This window comes from Mustela nivalis, assembly GCF_964662115.1.
Source record: "Mustela nivalis genome assembly, chromosome: 8".
Taxonomy (NCBI): Eukaryota; Metazoa; Chordata; class Mammalia; order Carnivora; family Mustelidae; genus Mustela; species Mustela nivalis.
Window position 1 is genome coordinate 142,100,643 of NC_139027.1, and position 13,450 is coordinate 142,114,092.

The 13,450-nt window shown below is 64.0% G+C and overlaps 1 protein-coding gene across 2 annotated transcripts in view; it reads right to left on the reverse strand.

Moving 5' to 3' along the window:
- The window catches only part of TAF4 (TATA-box binding protein associated factor 4), a 64,896-nt gene extending 52,302 nt beyond the window's left edge, over positions 1 to 12,594 (reverse strand). Inside the window, exons 1-2 of one of the 2 annotated variants that reach the window (XM_082746382.1) lie at positions 12,262 to 12,593; positions 11,188 to 12,180 (exon numbers count right to left, since the gene is read on the reverse strand). In XM_082746382.1, the coding sequence (XP_082602508.1) occupies positions 11,188 to 12,180; positions 12,262 to 12,511 (1,243 nt within the window). In that variant the 5' untranslated portion in view covers positions 12,512 to 12,593. Of the gene's footprint in view, positions 1 to 11,187 lie in introns of both variants that reach the window. The other variant, XM_082746381.1, reaches the window with a different exon arrangement.
- Positions 12,595 to 13,450: the final 856 nt, after the last annotated feature.

Below are 13,450 nucleotides of genomic sequence, written 5' to 3' on the forward strand. Positions count from 1 at the left end.
GCGCGGGAGGGCCCGGCTCATGAACCACGCAGGAGGGAGTGAGTCCACGTGCTGAGTCCACGCACCAGAATACCACACGGCACGGGATGGGAGAGTGGCTTAGAGCAGACGTCCCGAAAGACAACCCAAGCACGGAGCCTTTCCACAAACTTCAAGTCAGATCAGACACACATTCAGCCACACTCAGGAAGAGGCCACGGGCAGAAGGGAACAGAGAAGGGAACAGAAGGCACACGAGGGGGTCAGGTGGAGGAGGTGGGGGCTGGACAGTCACATGGGTGCCGGCAGGGTCCCAGCTGCTCTGTGGGTGGGGTTCACAGGTGCTTACGGAACTACTTAAATGACCACATGAAACAGCCCAGGCAGGGACCAAAGAGTGCGAGGGACTCAGTCCTGTGCATCCAAGATCCAGAAGCATAGCCTGTTCCCCATTAGTCGTCCACCTCAATTAATGGCCTTTCAGAGTCATGGCCTGTCTACCAGGTGGACAGACCACAAACGCCTCCAGAAGACTCCCTGACTCACACCACAGGCAGCCCCGCCACGCCAGCACCACGCCACGCTGGGGCTGGCAGAGGAAGGCGGCACAAGCCGGGCTCCCCGCCCTCGGGTGCTCCTGCGTCCTCGGCAAGAGGAGGCTGGAGACTGACAGCTGACCCCACAGAAAGCCCCATTTGGACGGGCTCACGACCACCTGCCCCACCGCAGGACCTCAGAGACAGGCCCCGGCGGGCCACACCCCAGTCCTGAGGACGCGCCTTGCTCTGCTGCGGGGGTCACAGAGGCCGGGGTCTGGAAGCAGGGCGGGAGCGCGGGCCTGGATGAGGAGCGCGAGTACCCAGAGAAGAACATCCCGGCGGCGGGAAGAGCAGCTGCCCGGCGCGGCTGTGACCTGCGGAGCTGCTCAGTGAGCAAGCGGGCTGTCCTGCGGCCAGCGGCGGTTCCGTCCAAGGACTCCGTGCACAGGCAGCGTGACACTGTGGGGACACAGTGCCACAGCCTGGCCTTTGGGGCCACGAGCAGGACCAACAGCTGTCCGCCCAGATAGCCGCCCAGGCACAGGGGCATCCAAGGGGCCGAGACCACCCCCTCCCACGCCTGGAGCCCCCTTGGCCCCTGCTCTTGACGCTGCGCTGGACATCCGCTGGTGACGACATCCCGGAGATGCCGGAAAAATCCTAAATAAAACACACACTTACAAGAGCAAGCACTCGGGGCTCTGTCCCCCAGAACAAGCGCCTGTTAGGAATCACACTGGGTGTGGTGCATAAACAATGAATCTCGAAACACTGAAAACATAAAATAAAATGTAAAAAAAATAAATAAATAAAAACAAATGGGTTGATAAGAAAAAACAAATTACCAGAACAGCTTCAGGTCTCTTTAAAAAAAATAAAATATTACAGAGAAAGGTAAGTGTATCCATGCCCAGGCCGATCCCACCGGCCCAGAAGCCGCTACCTCCTCGGACTCGGAGGGCATCTCTGGCGACCCGCCACACGTGGACACACGCATACCCACAACACACGGATCCGAACAGCGCGCACCGTGTCACAGCCACGGACATGGACTTGCAACACACACCATCCCCAACCCCCTCTCGGTGCCCAGCACACCTCTGCCGTCAGGCCTGCCAACGCCAAGCCAGAGCGGGCTTCTGCAGGCCACAGCACAGTGTCACATGGCCACTCACGACCATGTCTCTGAGGGACTGAGACCGGCGGCCTCCTGAAGGCCAGGCCAGCGGCGTTCCCACTGGGGGGCACAACAGTCCTCTGGAGGTCGGCAGCCCCACTTGTTCCAGGACACTGCCAGCAGCCAACCAGGTCCCCAAGGAGGGTCAGCGACACACACGGAGGTGTGTCTGGACTGGGAAGCCCCCAACACTGGAGGGGGGCAGCCTCTACCATCAGTTCTAGGATCAAGACCCCAGAAGGTGCCCAGTGAGTGGTGTCCGAACCCCCCAGCATGAGAGGAAAGCCAGGGCTAGCCCCGAGCACCGGGCCTGCGCGGTTGGACGCCTGTCTGGACTGCGCGGGCTCTGGCGGCCCATCCAGAGGCTGTCTTTACCTGTCACTCTAGAGCTTTGGGGGACACTCCGAACAAAGTTCCTCAGCTGCTGAATACGTCACCAACCCTGACGGGCTACCTCATCAGTCCAAAGCAGCAGAGGAAACTCTGGAGGGTCCAGAACAGACCATAAGAGACAGAATGCCGGTTCTGAGTAACTACAGCGGGGCCGGGGGTGCCTAACGAGATTCCATTTCAGAAATGGAATTAGCCCCATCACCTCCCCTTGCAAACTGATCTTCGTGGCTCACGAACAACCCCGTCAGAAAGTAATTCCTGTGAGGACAGGAACTGCCCAGCTCCAGCACAAATCTGACCCCGACTGGGTGCCCAGCTAAAGTCTGCACAGACAACTGACTGATCGGGCTCACCAAGCATCACCGGGGCCTTTGGGGCCACGAGCAGGACTGACAGCCGTCGGCCCAGACAGCTGCCCCGGCACAGGCCGCAGCAGCTCTGTGGTCAGGAGAGAGGGATGGAACCCTGAAGACCAGAGTTCAGTCCTGACCATGCGCACCTCTTTCAGCCATCAGGACTGCCCGAACCCTAGTACCCACAGCCTGTGCGAAGGAGAGCCGTGACAGCCGCCCGGTAGCACGAAGCACAAGTCCCTGGTGGTCCATGGAGTCCTGTAGCTGCTGGACACCCCGCACTCCTGTCCCCGGGGGTCTCCACGGCATGGGGGCGGCAGCTCTGGGCTGAGTCTGCCTCTTGCTGTGTGCTGGGGACACTCCCCTCTGTGGGCGACCTCATGACACGGCCCGGTCCGTGTGCGCAGGGCCTTGAGGAGGCGCAGGGCAGGAGATGCGGCGGGAAGTGCACAGGTGACCCGGGGCTCCCGTGCCTCTCGGGGAAAGGGCTGAGGGGTCCTGGCGAAGCCGTTTACCTCCACAGGTCTCGGTGTCCTCATCGGGACCGCCTGGCTCTGGAACCCTCAGACGCATGAGTCTGTCCATCGGCGCAGAGCAGGGAGCCTGGGGCCGCACACGCAGCGGCGAGACCACCTGAGCCGACAACTGAGGCAGCACGTCGGACGACAGGATGCCCGTCCCAAGCCACCTCCGCACATGAAAAGGCCAAGCGGGAGATATTTGCTGCCTTACTGACACATGCCCGTTCTTTATAAAAAGCTCTTGAAACCACAACTGCCCTGTGTCCACTTCCCCGGGGGGCTGGCGGCACTCAGGGTGGCCCCTTCTTCCCGAGCTTCTGCCCCGCCACCACCTCTGGCTGCGGGCGGCCGCTCCCTGCCCCGCGCCCTCTCCCCTCTCCCCGCCTCCTCCGAAGTCGCCCCGAGAGGCAGCCTTACTGCACCGCTCCGCAGAGACTCCCTTGGCGGCCTCCCCCCCATGGCTAAGACCTCTACCATATGCCATGTGACTCTCAAATTCGGGCCTCTGGCAGCCCTCCCTGCCCCCCTGCATCCCTCAGACACGGCTTCGCAAACCTCACGTCCCACACAGGAACGTGGTGCCCCCGCCCACTTGCCTCTCACCGCGGCACCCCACCTTGGTCACCCCGGGACGCCCCGGATCTCTCAGCTCCCCACCTCCACACTGTGCCGCCCACCCTGCCCCGACCACCTGTCCCGGTGTGCCGTGGGCCACAGACACAAAAGTGATCGCGAAACACAGTTCAGACTCTAGTGGCGGCGGCCGGCCTAAAAGCCCCAGCGGCTCCGCACCACAGCTGAGAGAAAGTCCGCCACGGCACACCAGGGTCCCGCGGCTCTGTGACCGGGCTCACCCCCATCCCAGGGCCCCTGCAGTCTGCCGGCCGGGCGCACACGTCCCCTTCTTGCTTGCAGGCGTCCGGGTCTCGGTGCCAGCGCCCACGGCTCGGGAGGGCGTCCCGGCGCAGCCAGCCGCAGCCTCGCCCACTCAGGCCCCGGTGCCGCGCGTCCCTCCGTCGCACTCTCCGTGACAACAGCACGTGCTCACACTTTGCGTGCTGACTGCCCGCCCCCGCCCGACTCAAGCACCCCAAGAGCAGGGGCTCTGTTGGCCTCGGGCCCCCCCGGGCTGGAGCCCAGCACCCCACCCAGCTTGCTGACTGGCTCGGCGGCATCCTGGAGCGAACAGGCCACAGTCTCCATCAACATCCGTGGGGAAAGGTTTAAGCTCACTTAGTCGAAGAAATACACCTTAAAACCAGATACCACCTTCCAAGGAAACTTCAGAATCAAATCAGTTTCTAAAAAATCCTATTTTGGCCGCGGATCTAAAAACCATGGTTTTAAAAAGCGTCCGTGGTTGAGCCCTCAAGAAGGCAATTTGTATCAAAGACTTGAAATGCTCAACCCCCCAGACGCACGCAGAGCTGCGCACAAAGACACTCACCTGAGGGTCATTTACAACAGACAAGGGGACGCAAGTCCCAGCAGCCCAGCGCAGGAGCCTGCGGGGAAGCCTCGGCCTGCCCTGACGGGGAGCGGGCGAAGAGGGGCGCTTCAAAGACCACCAGGGGCAGGGCGCTCGCCGCACAGACGGACCCCGAGCATCTGAGTTCGTGCAAGTCGGAAGTCCCTCGGCAGCAAACACAGGCTGGCAGGACGTGGCCCGGAGCAACGAGCGATCACGAGTGACTTGATTCCCTTCTTCGTGGTTTTATTTTCTTCTCAAACTTCCCATAATGAATAAAACTAACTTTAAATCAGAAGAAAAAGGGTGGAAAAAGAAGCCACTTTCAAGTGACTAATACTTTTCTAACACTTTGTAGCTCCACTAAAACATCAGTGCAGAGCGCCTTCCTTGCTCTCCCCCGACGTGGGGCCGCGGGGACGCCGCCCCGGCGAGGCTCGGAGCTCCTACAGGATGAAACTCGGAGCCCAGCAGGCCGGGCCGGTTACCGCTGTGTTCACTAACCCGAAGCCTCTGTCTACGTAAGGATGGTATTAAAAACCGCCCAGACAAAGCTCCTGGGTGAAAGGCGTGACAATTCCTCGGGAAGCTCTCCTCGCACGCACCCCGGCACAGAGCTTAAGAGCGGAAAAGCTGCCTTCCCTCCCCATTCAGCCCTAATGGTAACACAAGACCGTCCACACGGTATGGCCACGCCACCCCCCAGTACCTTGCTCCTTCCCCGAAGCTCTGGGTCCCATCGGCTGACCCCACAAGGCCTTTCTGTGCTCTGTGGAGTGTCCAGGCCAACACCTGCCACTCTGTCCACAGGACACAGGCCTGGCAGGCCACGCACAGCCAGAGGAGGAGGCCTTCGCTGTCCTGGCCCCTCGTGTCCCGCTCTGAACTCAACGTCCACTCAGACCACTCGCCACCGAAACGAGTCCCCGCAGAGCTACAGAACCTTCCTACCACTCTGCTCCTCAGTTCTTAAATCTGACATCCAATTCAACACGGTCATAAAGAACGGTTTAAGGATCTCCCCAACCTCTGGAGCTGAAAAACGTTTCGAAATATGCCCTCTAGGATGCAAGTTCCCCACCGTCAGGGAGGACGTCCCTGCTACCGGATCTCGTCCTCCTCATGAGATGGGAGTGCTCCCATCCCTCCTCCTGCCCCCTCCCCACGGCCACAGGGACAGATGGACTGACAGACGCATGGAGGTCCCACTAGACTCCAACTTCCAGGTCGAAGAAGGAAAGCCCAACTCCACTTCGAAGGCCAGTGGAGGGGCAGAGGGGCTCTGAGGCTCCAGGCCCCGTGCACACCTGGCTCGCACACCCGCACTGGGAGGGGCTCCATCCACCCACACGCAGGGGCGCCACCAGACAGGCTGCCACAGAGGACAGCCAGACAAGGAATGGGTGTCCACGCACTTTTCAAATTGAAGGAGGGGCATAAGCTGGATAATCTTTGTATCTCTTTGTGTTCTGCAGGTTGTAGCCCTCAGCACAGATGGGAAGGCTATGTAGGAATCACAAATGGTCATCACAGGTGTCCACGGCCAGACCACAGACGCAGAAAGTTCCCAGGGCGCAAACACAAGTCCACAGAACCTGATCGAGTACGCGGGGTGTTACAAAGCACTGACCGCGGGCGGACAGCACCGAAGCCCCGTGTCTGTGGCTCACCAAGCCCCCTACCCAACAGCAGCCTCAGGCCCAGCGGGAAACTACGGTCCCTCCCCGGCGGGGCACAGCAGCCAGGGCAGGGGCTCCTGCTGCAAAGCGTCCCTCTCTCCTCCGCTGCTCTTACTACACAGGCCTGATGGAGTAAGAAGTCTCGGGGGTGAGAGCCCTCAGTGGTCACTCTTTCCCGGGACAACCAAGAAACCTCACGGTCAACGGGAGAAGGGAAAGTGCTTTTCAGAACTTCACAAATTCCCTACACCTAAGGCAAGTTTCTCCAGAGTCCGTTTCCATCTCTGCTGCAGGATTTTCAAAAACGGTTGCTAATTACGTCTCGATCAACTCACAGACGACTAGCTATTTATAAAGAAGCTTTCTTCAAACGCATCATTTAAAAGGAGGAAAGCTCACGTTTATATGCCGAACCGGGCTTTGGAAGCATCCAAGGAACGACCTTTGTCTGGATTTCAAGGAAACAGACACGTGTGTGCCCCTGCTCTGTCCCACCGCGCTGCTTCCCTTCTAGGGCAGGGTCTGAATCGGGTCAGTCCTGTGCTGCCCAGCTCTGAGCACGGCACAACTAGAGCCGGGCACTCAACCACCATGGCCCAGAGGCAACAGAACAGTCCGGGGGCCGGGCCCTCTGCCCCCGGGGTTCACAATCATCCACCACCCAGGAAGCAAACACACCACGTTCCTAAACAACTCCCTACGCGGCCCTAGCAAGCACGGACCTACCTCTCACGTGGCAAACATGGAAAGTCCTCGACTTTTCAAACTCCAGCAATTCTGCTATAAGCACACAGCGCGCACTGCACCCAAGTACAGTCACAGCAAGAGAGGACGGACACCCAGGGAGGGTAAGGGACCCCTTTCCTGGTTACTGCCGACAGATGAGCTCCAAAAGACACCCACATGTGCCTGAAACACCATGCCACCACCAGCCGCCACGACAGCTCTGTCCACCCTTACGACGATGGGGACAGTCCTGGGCAAAGCCCAGAGAGAGGGTGAGGAAGGACGGCCGGTCCCCCGAGCCCGCAGGGCTGGAGCAAACACTCAGGGAAGCTACCTCTGCCCCACGCCAAGCGGAGCGGCCCAGGGCTGGCTGGGTACAGCTCCCCAAGAGCCATTTTTCTTTTTTCTTTACAATTGTCACTGTTACCCAGGTATGTAAGAAGGAAAACTCTAAGGCCTTTGGCCTACGTTGCCCCACAGCTGCGGAACATGTCTCCAGGATCTGTGACCCTCCTGTGACCACCTCGGCAACTTTCTCACTCACATAACCAGGGTCAGCCACGGCACCAGACGCCCTGGTGACCGAGAGTGTGTCTAAGGCCGGGACAGTTCTGGTGAGAGTAAAGCTGTCCTCACACTTCACGACATCTACAGCAACATGATGCTCAAAGCCCAGAGAAAAAGTCCCGTAACTGGGACAGCGCACGCGCCGTGAACACGACGTGACAGCCACGTGTCCCATCCATCCCCGTCAGATCCGCTTCACAAACCCGTCAGCCCGGCTTTCTAGCTGGACCACCGAGGCTCCAAAGAAAGAAGGCTGCAGTGCCGTCAAGCAACAAAATCTAAACATTCAAACATCCCTCATGCCACAGCGCTGGCCGGCAAGAGTGGCCCGGACCTTCAGCGCTGGGCTCTTCACCTTCCACCGTCCGGCTCCGGGTCAGCCCTCCTAGAACCCGGCCCGGCCCAAACAGCACAGTCGGCCACCACTGGCTCCGCCCCTCCCTACCAACAGACACCTGCCCTCGCCGTGGGTGGGAACCAACGCCCTGGCCACCTGTCCTTCCGAGCAGGCGGAGGAGCGCCGAGAGTGGTCATCTGAAGTGAAAGGCAAGCCCACGGGCCCAGGCCAAGGCATCGACGGTGAGGAAACGGTGCTCTGTCCTAGGAGGAGAACCTACTCTCCAGCCAAAGCTCAGAGTGACACGAGAGCGTTCTCTGCAGAAGCAGGACAAACGGACGTCCGCTGCAGATGTTCGCGTGCCAGGCCAAGAGAGCACCCCCAGGAAGGAGCAACCGTAACGTAGCATCCATCTGAAAAGATCTCTGAAAACCATTTATGCACATGCTCATTTTGGTGTCATGTCACTTTTTTTCTTCGTTCAACGATAATCATAATATTACTTCGATGTTATGACTTCTGAGCTGTATGAAACTAGTGCTTTCCAGAGTTCTTGGGACAACTGCCTTTGCAGCGACAATCTCTTCTCCGTTCCTGCCATTACCACAGTGGATAAAATTTAGACTCTGGTACCTTCAAACGACCAAATTAATGACAGCAACATCATCGCTTCTTCACAAAACTGTCCTGACGAAGAATATCAAGATGGAAGTTGCTAAAACCAAAGTCCACACGGGCTCATCGTGTGCCGTGAGAGCGGAGAAGGCAGGCCCAGGGCTGACATCAAGTCAGGCCCCGGTGAGACCTCAGTCCCACCTGCCCCCACCTGGAGCTGCGACCTGCAGGGAGGGGAGGCACGGAGGGGCAAGCCTCTTCCACACACACTCCACCCGCCAGCAGTCCGTGAGCCCAGTGGACACCTCGGGGCGGCCCGCGCTGCCCTGCTTGCCCCTAAGCCCTTCCCAAGTGTTTGTGTCTCTGGGTTGTAACGAGAACACGCTATTGGCCAAGGGCAGTTACTTCTGTAAGCCACTCACCTGCTCTTTCTTCGTGTTTCTGATGAAAGATTTCAATGAGGAGGAAACATGACGTAGAAAAACCTAGTATTTCCTGACCAAGCATATAACGAGAGTATTTGTGTTCTGTCCCTTCGGTTTTCAGAATTATACTACCTAAAAAAGAACTTTGTCTCGGGGTCAAACTTTTTACTTTTTCTTTTTGCTTCTGCTGTTATAAAAATGAGGTGCGGTAACTGATCAGAGTTCCCATCACTGGAGATCGGGGGGTGGGGACCACGAAGACATGGATACAAATCTTTTCCGTTCTAGAGGACATCCGTCACCCCAATGTCAACATGGGCTGCTCTCCGCTCTTAAGTACGGGGGACTTAACACAAACACTCGTGACAACTCCTGCAAAGAGTCGGTAGGTTTACAGTTTTTTTCAAGGAGTTGTCTGCTGGTCACACAAAGACATCTCTAACGGTGACATGAGAACAGAAGACGAAAGTGAGTCCAGGGTCACCCACGACAAAGATGGCAGAGATGCCCCTTTCCAACCACAGCTTCCTCCCCCGCCCCTGGCAGAAATAAGAAGGGGGCTTCACCCACTCAAAGGCTCAGACCCAGGGGATCCAGCCAACCCCAACCCGCCACCCCTGCAGGCATCGCACAGGCCCTGGGAAGTCGGGCCAAGCCAGGCCAGGCGCCCACCTCTCCAGCTACTGAGGAGCTCACACCAGTTTTAAATAACAAAGCAAAAGTACAGCACAGAAACGGTCTTTCCTCTGAGTAAGGCAAGTGCGGAACCGTGCGGGACCACCCAAAAGGCGTTTTTACAGATAAAGAGTATCTTGACATTTTCCATCATACACTACAACCACGAATTCCCTTTCCCTAAGGTTACTACAGATGAGCCATATTCTCCACTGAACGAACGAGATACACATAAGAAGCGATACAGAACCTTCAAAAAAACACCATGACAACCTAAAAAACAAAACAAATGCATCCTAAGGGGCATCTCAGCACCTGGCCGGCAACTTCTCTGACGACCCCTTTCTCCCTCAGAGCGCGGCAACCCCCACAAGCACCCCCAGAAGGCAGGCTGGGCTCCGGCTTTCCCCGCCCCCGCCCCCATCAGAACCTCCCGGGCCAGCGCTGCCACCCGGCTGGGCCTCACACGCCCTGACAAGGAGACCTCTCCTTCCAAAGACACGGGCATTCGGTCGAGGTGACCAGCGGCTCTGCTCCGGGCATCCCTGGGGCCATGGGCAGCGCTGCTCCCAAGCCCCTGCCACCCGTTCAGATCACCAGATCGCTAGCCCGTGAGGGAGGAGCGCTCGGAAACTCCGCGGTGGCAGTGCCGGCAGCGGAGGCGGGAGGGAGGAAGAGGACTCGGGCGCCCCGGCTTGGCTTGCCGAAGCGTCTCTCTGTTTGGGAATCCCCAAACAAAGCAGCATGACCCGGGATGCTGTGGGGGGCCGTGGGCCGTCAGACCTGAAGAACCCTAACCAACCGTCCAGCTGACACGGGAGACCGAGAGCGTGCCCAGGCTGTGACCACACGGCTGCACGCCACCAGGCCCCACCGGTACCCCAGAGAGGTCCGCTGATTTCCCTGGAGGGCACAAAGCCCGGCACCCGGGCACCCACCCTTTCACCCAACACTGTACTGCGGCCCACAGGGGCCGCAGGAAGCGGGTGGCACAGCGCGGAGGCAAGGACGGGGACCAGGAAGGGTGTGTGCCCCAGGATCCCTCCAGGGCTCACCTGGGATCTCTGCCATCCTGGTGTGAGCAGGGAAGCGGAAGCTTTCCACACCGACCTGCCCGGCCACAAGGAGTGTCACTGCTCCGCCTGACCTCACCAGGGGGGCGGGGAGGGGAGGCGGGGTGCCCAGTCCTCCATCACAGCCCAAGGTAACAGAGGAGCGGCAAAGTTCAGTGAGGACACGGGCCATGACACCACTGGCCCCAAAAACCAGGAGGCGGAGCACCAGACAGAGAGAAGCATGGACGCGGGCTATACAACCCAGCAAGCTGTGCCCCTGGAGGCCGGCCGCCGCGGCTCTCCGCCGAGGGAGGAGGGGGAGGGGGAGGGGAGGAGAAAGGAGAGGAGAGGAGGGGAGGGGAGAAGGGAGGGGAGGGGCGGGCAGGGGCACAAATGGCCAGGAAAGGAGCTGCTGCACTGGGGGAGCCCAGAAACTTTGCAGTGCGGAGAGCGAGCTGAAGGCCAGCGCTGCCCGAGGACAGGGGCCCCCGCGGCCACGGCCCCCCCACGGGCGCGCGCGCACTCACACTCGCACACACTCTCGCGCACCCGGCCGGGGAGCGCCCCGGCTCCCTCGCGGCAGGCCCGCGGAGACCCGTGACCTCAGCGCCCTGCCAGCCCCACAACTTCCTGGACGCCCGGCGGGGGCGGCCAGGCCCGCCCGACGCGGCCACTCACCTGGGGGCAGCTGGAAGTTCTGGATGTTGGTCGGGTTCTGAGGCGGCTGCGGCAGGCGGGGGGCGAGGACCGTGGGCGTCAGCGTGGCCCGGATCCCGCCGCTGGTGGCCGACGGCGTCCTGGGCAGGCTCTGGGGCCCCGCGCTGGCCGAGCCCTTGGGCAGCCCGGTGGGGGTGCCGGGGGCCGGCGGCGGCGGCGGCGGCAGTCCAGCGGCGGCGGCGGCGGGCAGCGCCCCTTGCCCGAGGATCATGCCGGCCCCCGCGCCGGCCGGGCAGCTGGCCGCCAGGGCCTGCGGCGGCGCGGGCGCCGGCTGCACCGCCGTCTTGGGCGAGTCGGCCTTGGCCACCTGCGCGGGCGCGGCGGCGGCGGCGGCGGCGGGCCCGGGCTGACTGTTGGCGGCGGGCGGCGGGGCGGGCGCGGGCGCGGGGGCCGGAGCGGGCGCGGGGGCCGGGGCCGGGGCGGGCGCGGGGGCCGGGGCGGGCGCGAGGGCGGGCGCGGGCGCGGCGCTGCCCCCGTTCTGCGCGGCCGCCGGGGCTCCGGCCGGGGGGCCGGGCGGCCGGGCCAGGCTGGCGGCGGCGGGCGGCGGCGGCGGCGGCGGCGGGGCGGCGGCGGCGGCGGGGGCCGCGGGGGGCGCGGCGGGCGCGGGGGGCGCGGGCGGCGAGGGGGCGCGGGGCGCGGGCGCGGCGGGGGCGCCGAGGAAGGGCGGCGTCTGGATGACAGTGGCGGCGGCGGCGGCGGGCTTGGGCGGCGGCGCGGGGGGCGCGGGCCCGTTGTGGAGCAGGCTGACAGCAGGTGCGGCGGCGGCGCGGAGCGAGGTCCCCAGCGCGGCGCTCCCATTCAAAGTTTGCGCGGCGCCGGGGCCGCCGGGCGGGCCGTTGCGGGCGGCGGGCTGGGCGGCGGGCGCGGCCGCGGCCCCCGGCGCGCAGGCCCCGGTCCCGGGCCCGGCCCCCGCGCCCGCGCCGGCCTCGAGTGCGCTCAGCTTCGCGGCGGGCCCTGCGGGGACACACGGGGCGGCGCGGTGAGGACGCGGGCCCGGCCGGCGCCCGCCCGCGCTCAGGCCGCGCCGCGCTCTACCTGCGGGGGGCGGCTCCGGCGCCGCTGCGGGCGCGCCCTCGGCCGGCACGGCCGCTCCGGCTCCGACATGGTTCCCGAGCGCGCCGGCGGCCGCGGCCCGCGCCTCGGGCGCGCGGGGCGCGAGGTGGTGGTGGTGGGCCGCGCTGGCCGCCAGCTGCGACTCGAGCGAGCCCACCAGGTCGCTCACCACTTTCTCGTCCACCTCGCTGTTGAAGAAGACCTCGTCCAGCAGATCCGAGCCCGCCGCCATCTTTCCTCCTCGGCCCGCCGCCGCCGCCGCTCGCCGGCGCTGGGCGGGGAGGAGGCTCCGCGCGGGCGGGCGGGCGGGCGGGCGAGCGGGCGGGCGGGCGCGGGCGGGGGGCGGCGCGCGCCTGCGGGGCGGGGGCGGCGGCCGGGCGGGCGGGGGGCGGCCGGCGGGGGGGTGGGGGTGGGGTGGGGGAGGGCGGTGGCGGGCCGGTGCGCAGGCGCGGCGGCGCGCCCGCCCCCGCCCGCCGCCCGGCGCGCCGCCATTGGCCGCGGCGCCCCCCGCCCGGCCGCCCGGTGCCTCCCCATTGGCCGCGGCGCGCGCTTAAAAGGTGCGGCCAATGGCTGCGAGCGGCAGAGGCCGGGGCGCGGGCGGGCGGCCGGGGCGCGGCTGGGGAGCGGGCGGCGGGGAGCCGGCGGGCCGCGGGGGTGCGGGCGGGCCCGGGCTGCGGGCGGGAGGCCGACCGGGCCGCGGCGGGCGGGGTCGCGGCCCGTGCCCGCTGGGGGCCGCGGCGGCGACTCTCTCTTTGTCTGCGCTCGCTCCAAAATGGCTGCGGCCGGGGCGAACGGGAGCGCCAGGCGGGCGAGGGAGGGAGGCCGTGCTCCCGAGGCCCATCCGTGCCGCCGCCGCCATCGCCGGGCGGCGGCCGGGGCAGGGGCAGCGGGGGCGGCGCCGCGGTTGCGGGCGGGCCGGGCCTCGCGGCGTCGGTGCGCGGCCGCCGGGCGAGGCGGTGCGCCCCGCGCGGCCCGGTTCCCGCACCCTGCGGCGGCCCGAGCGTCCCGGGAGCCGGTCGGGCGGCACGGCCCCCGCCCCCCGTGCCCCTGAGTCAGCGCCGGCGGCGCGCTTAGTCCGGAGTCGGGAGCGGCCCGGGGCGCACGGGCTCTTCCGGTTTCCTCTCCTCCCTTTGACCGAGTGCGGGGCCCGGCGCTCTGTGCGCCCGCGCCG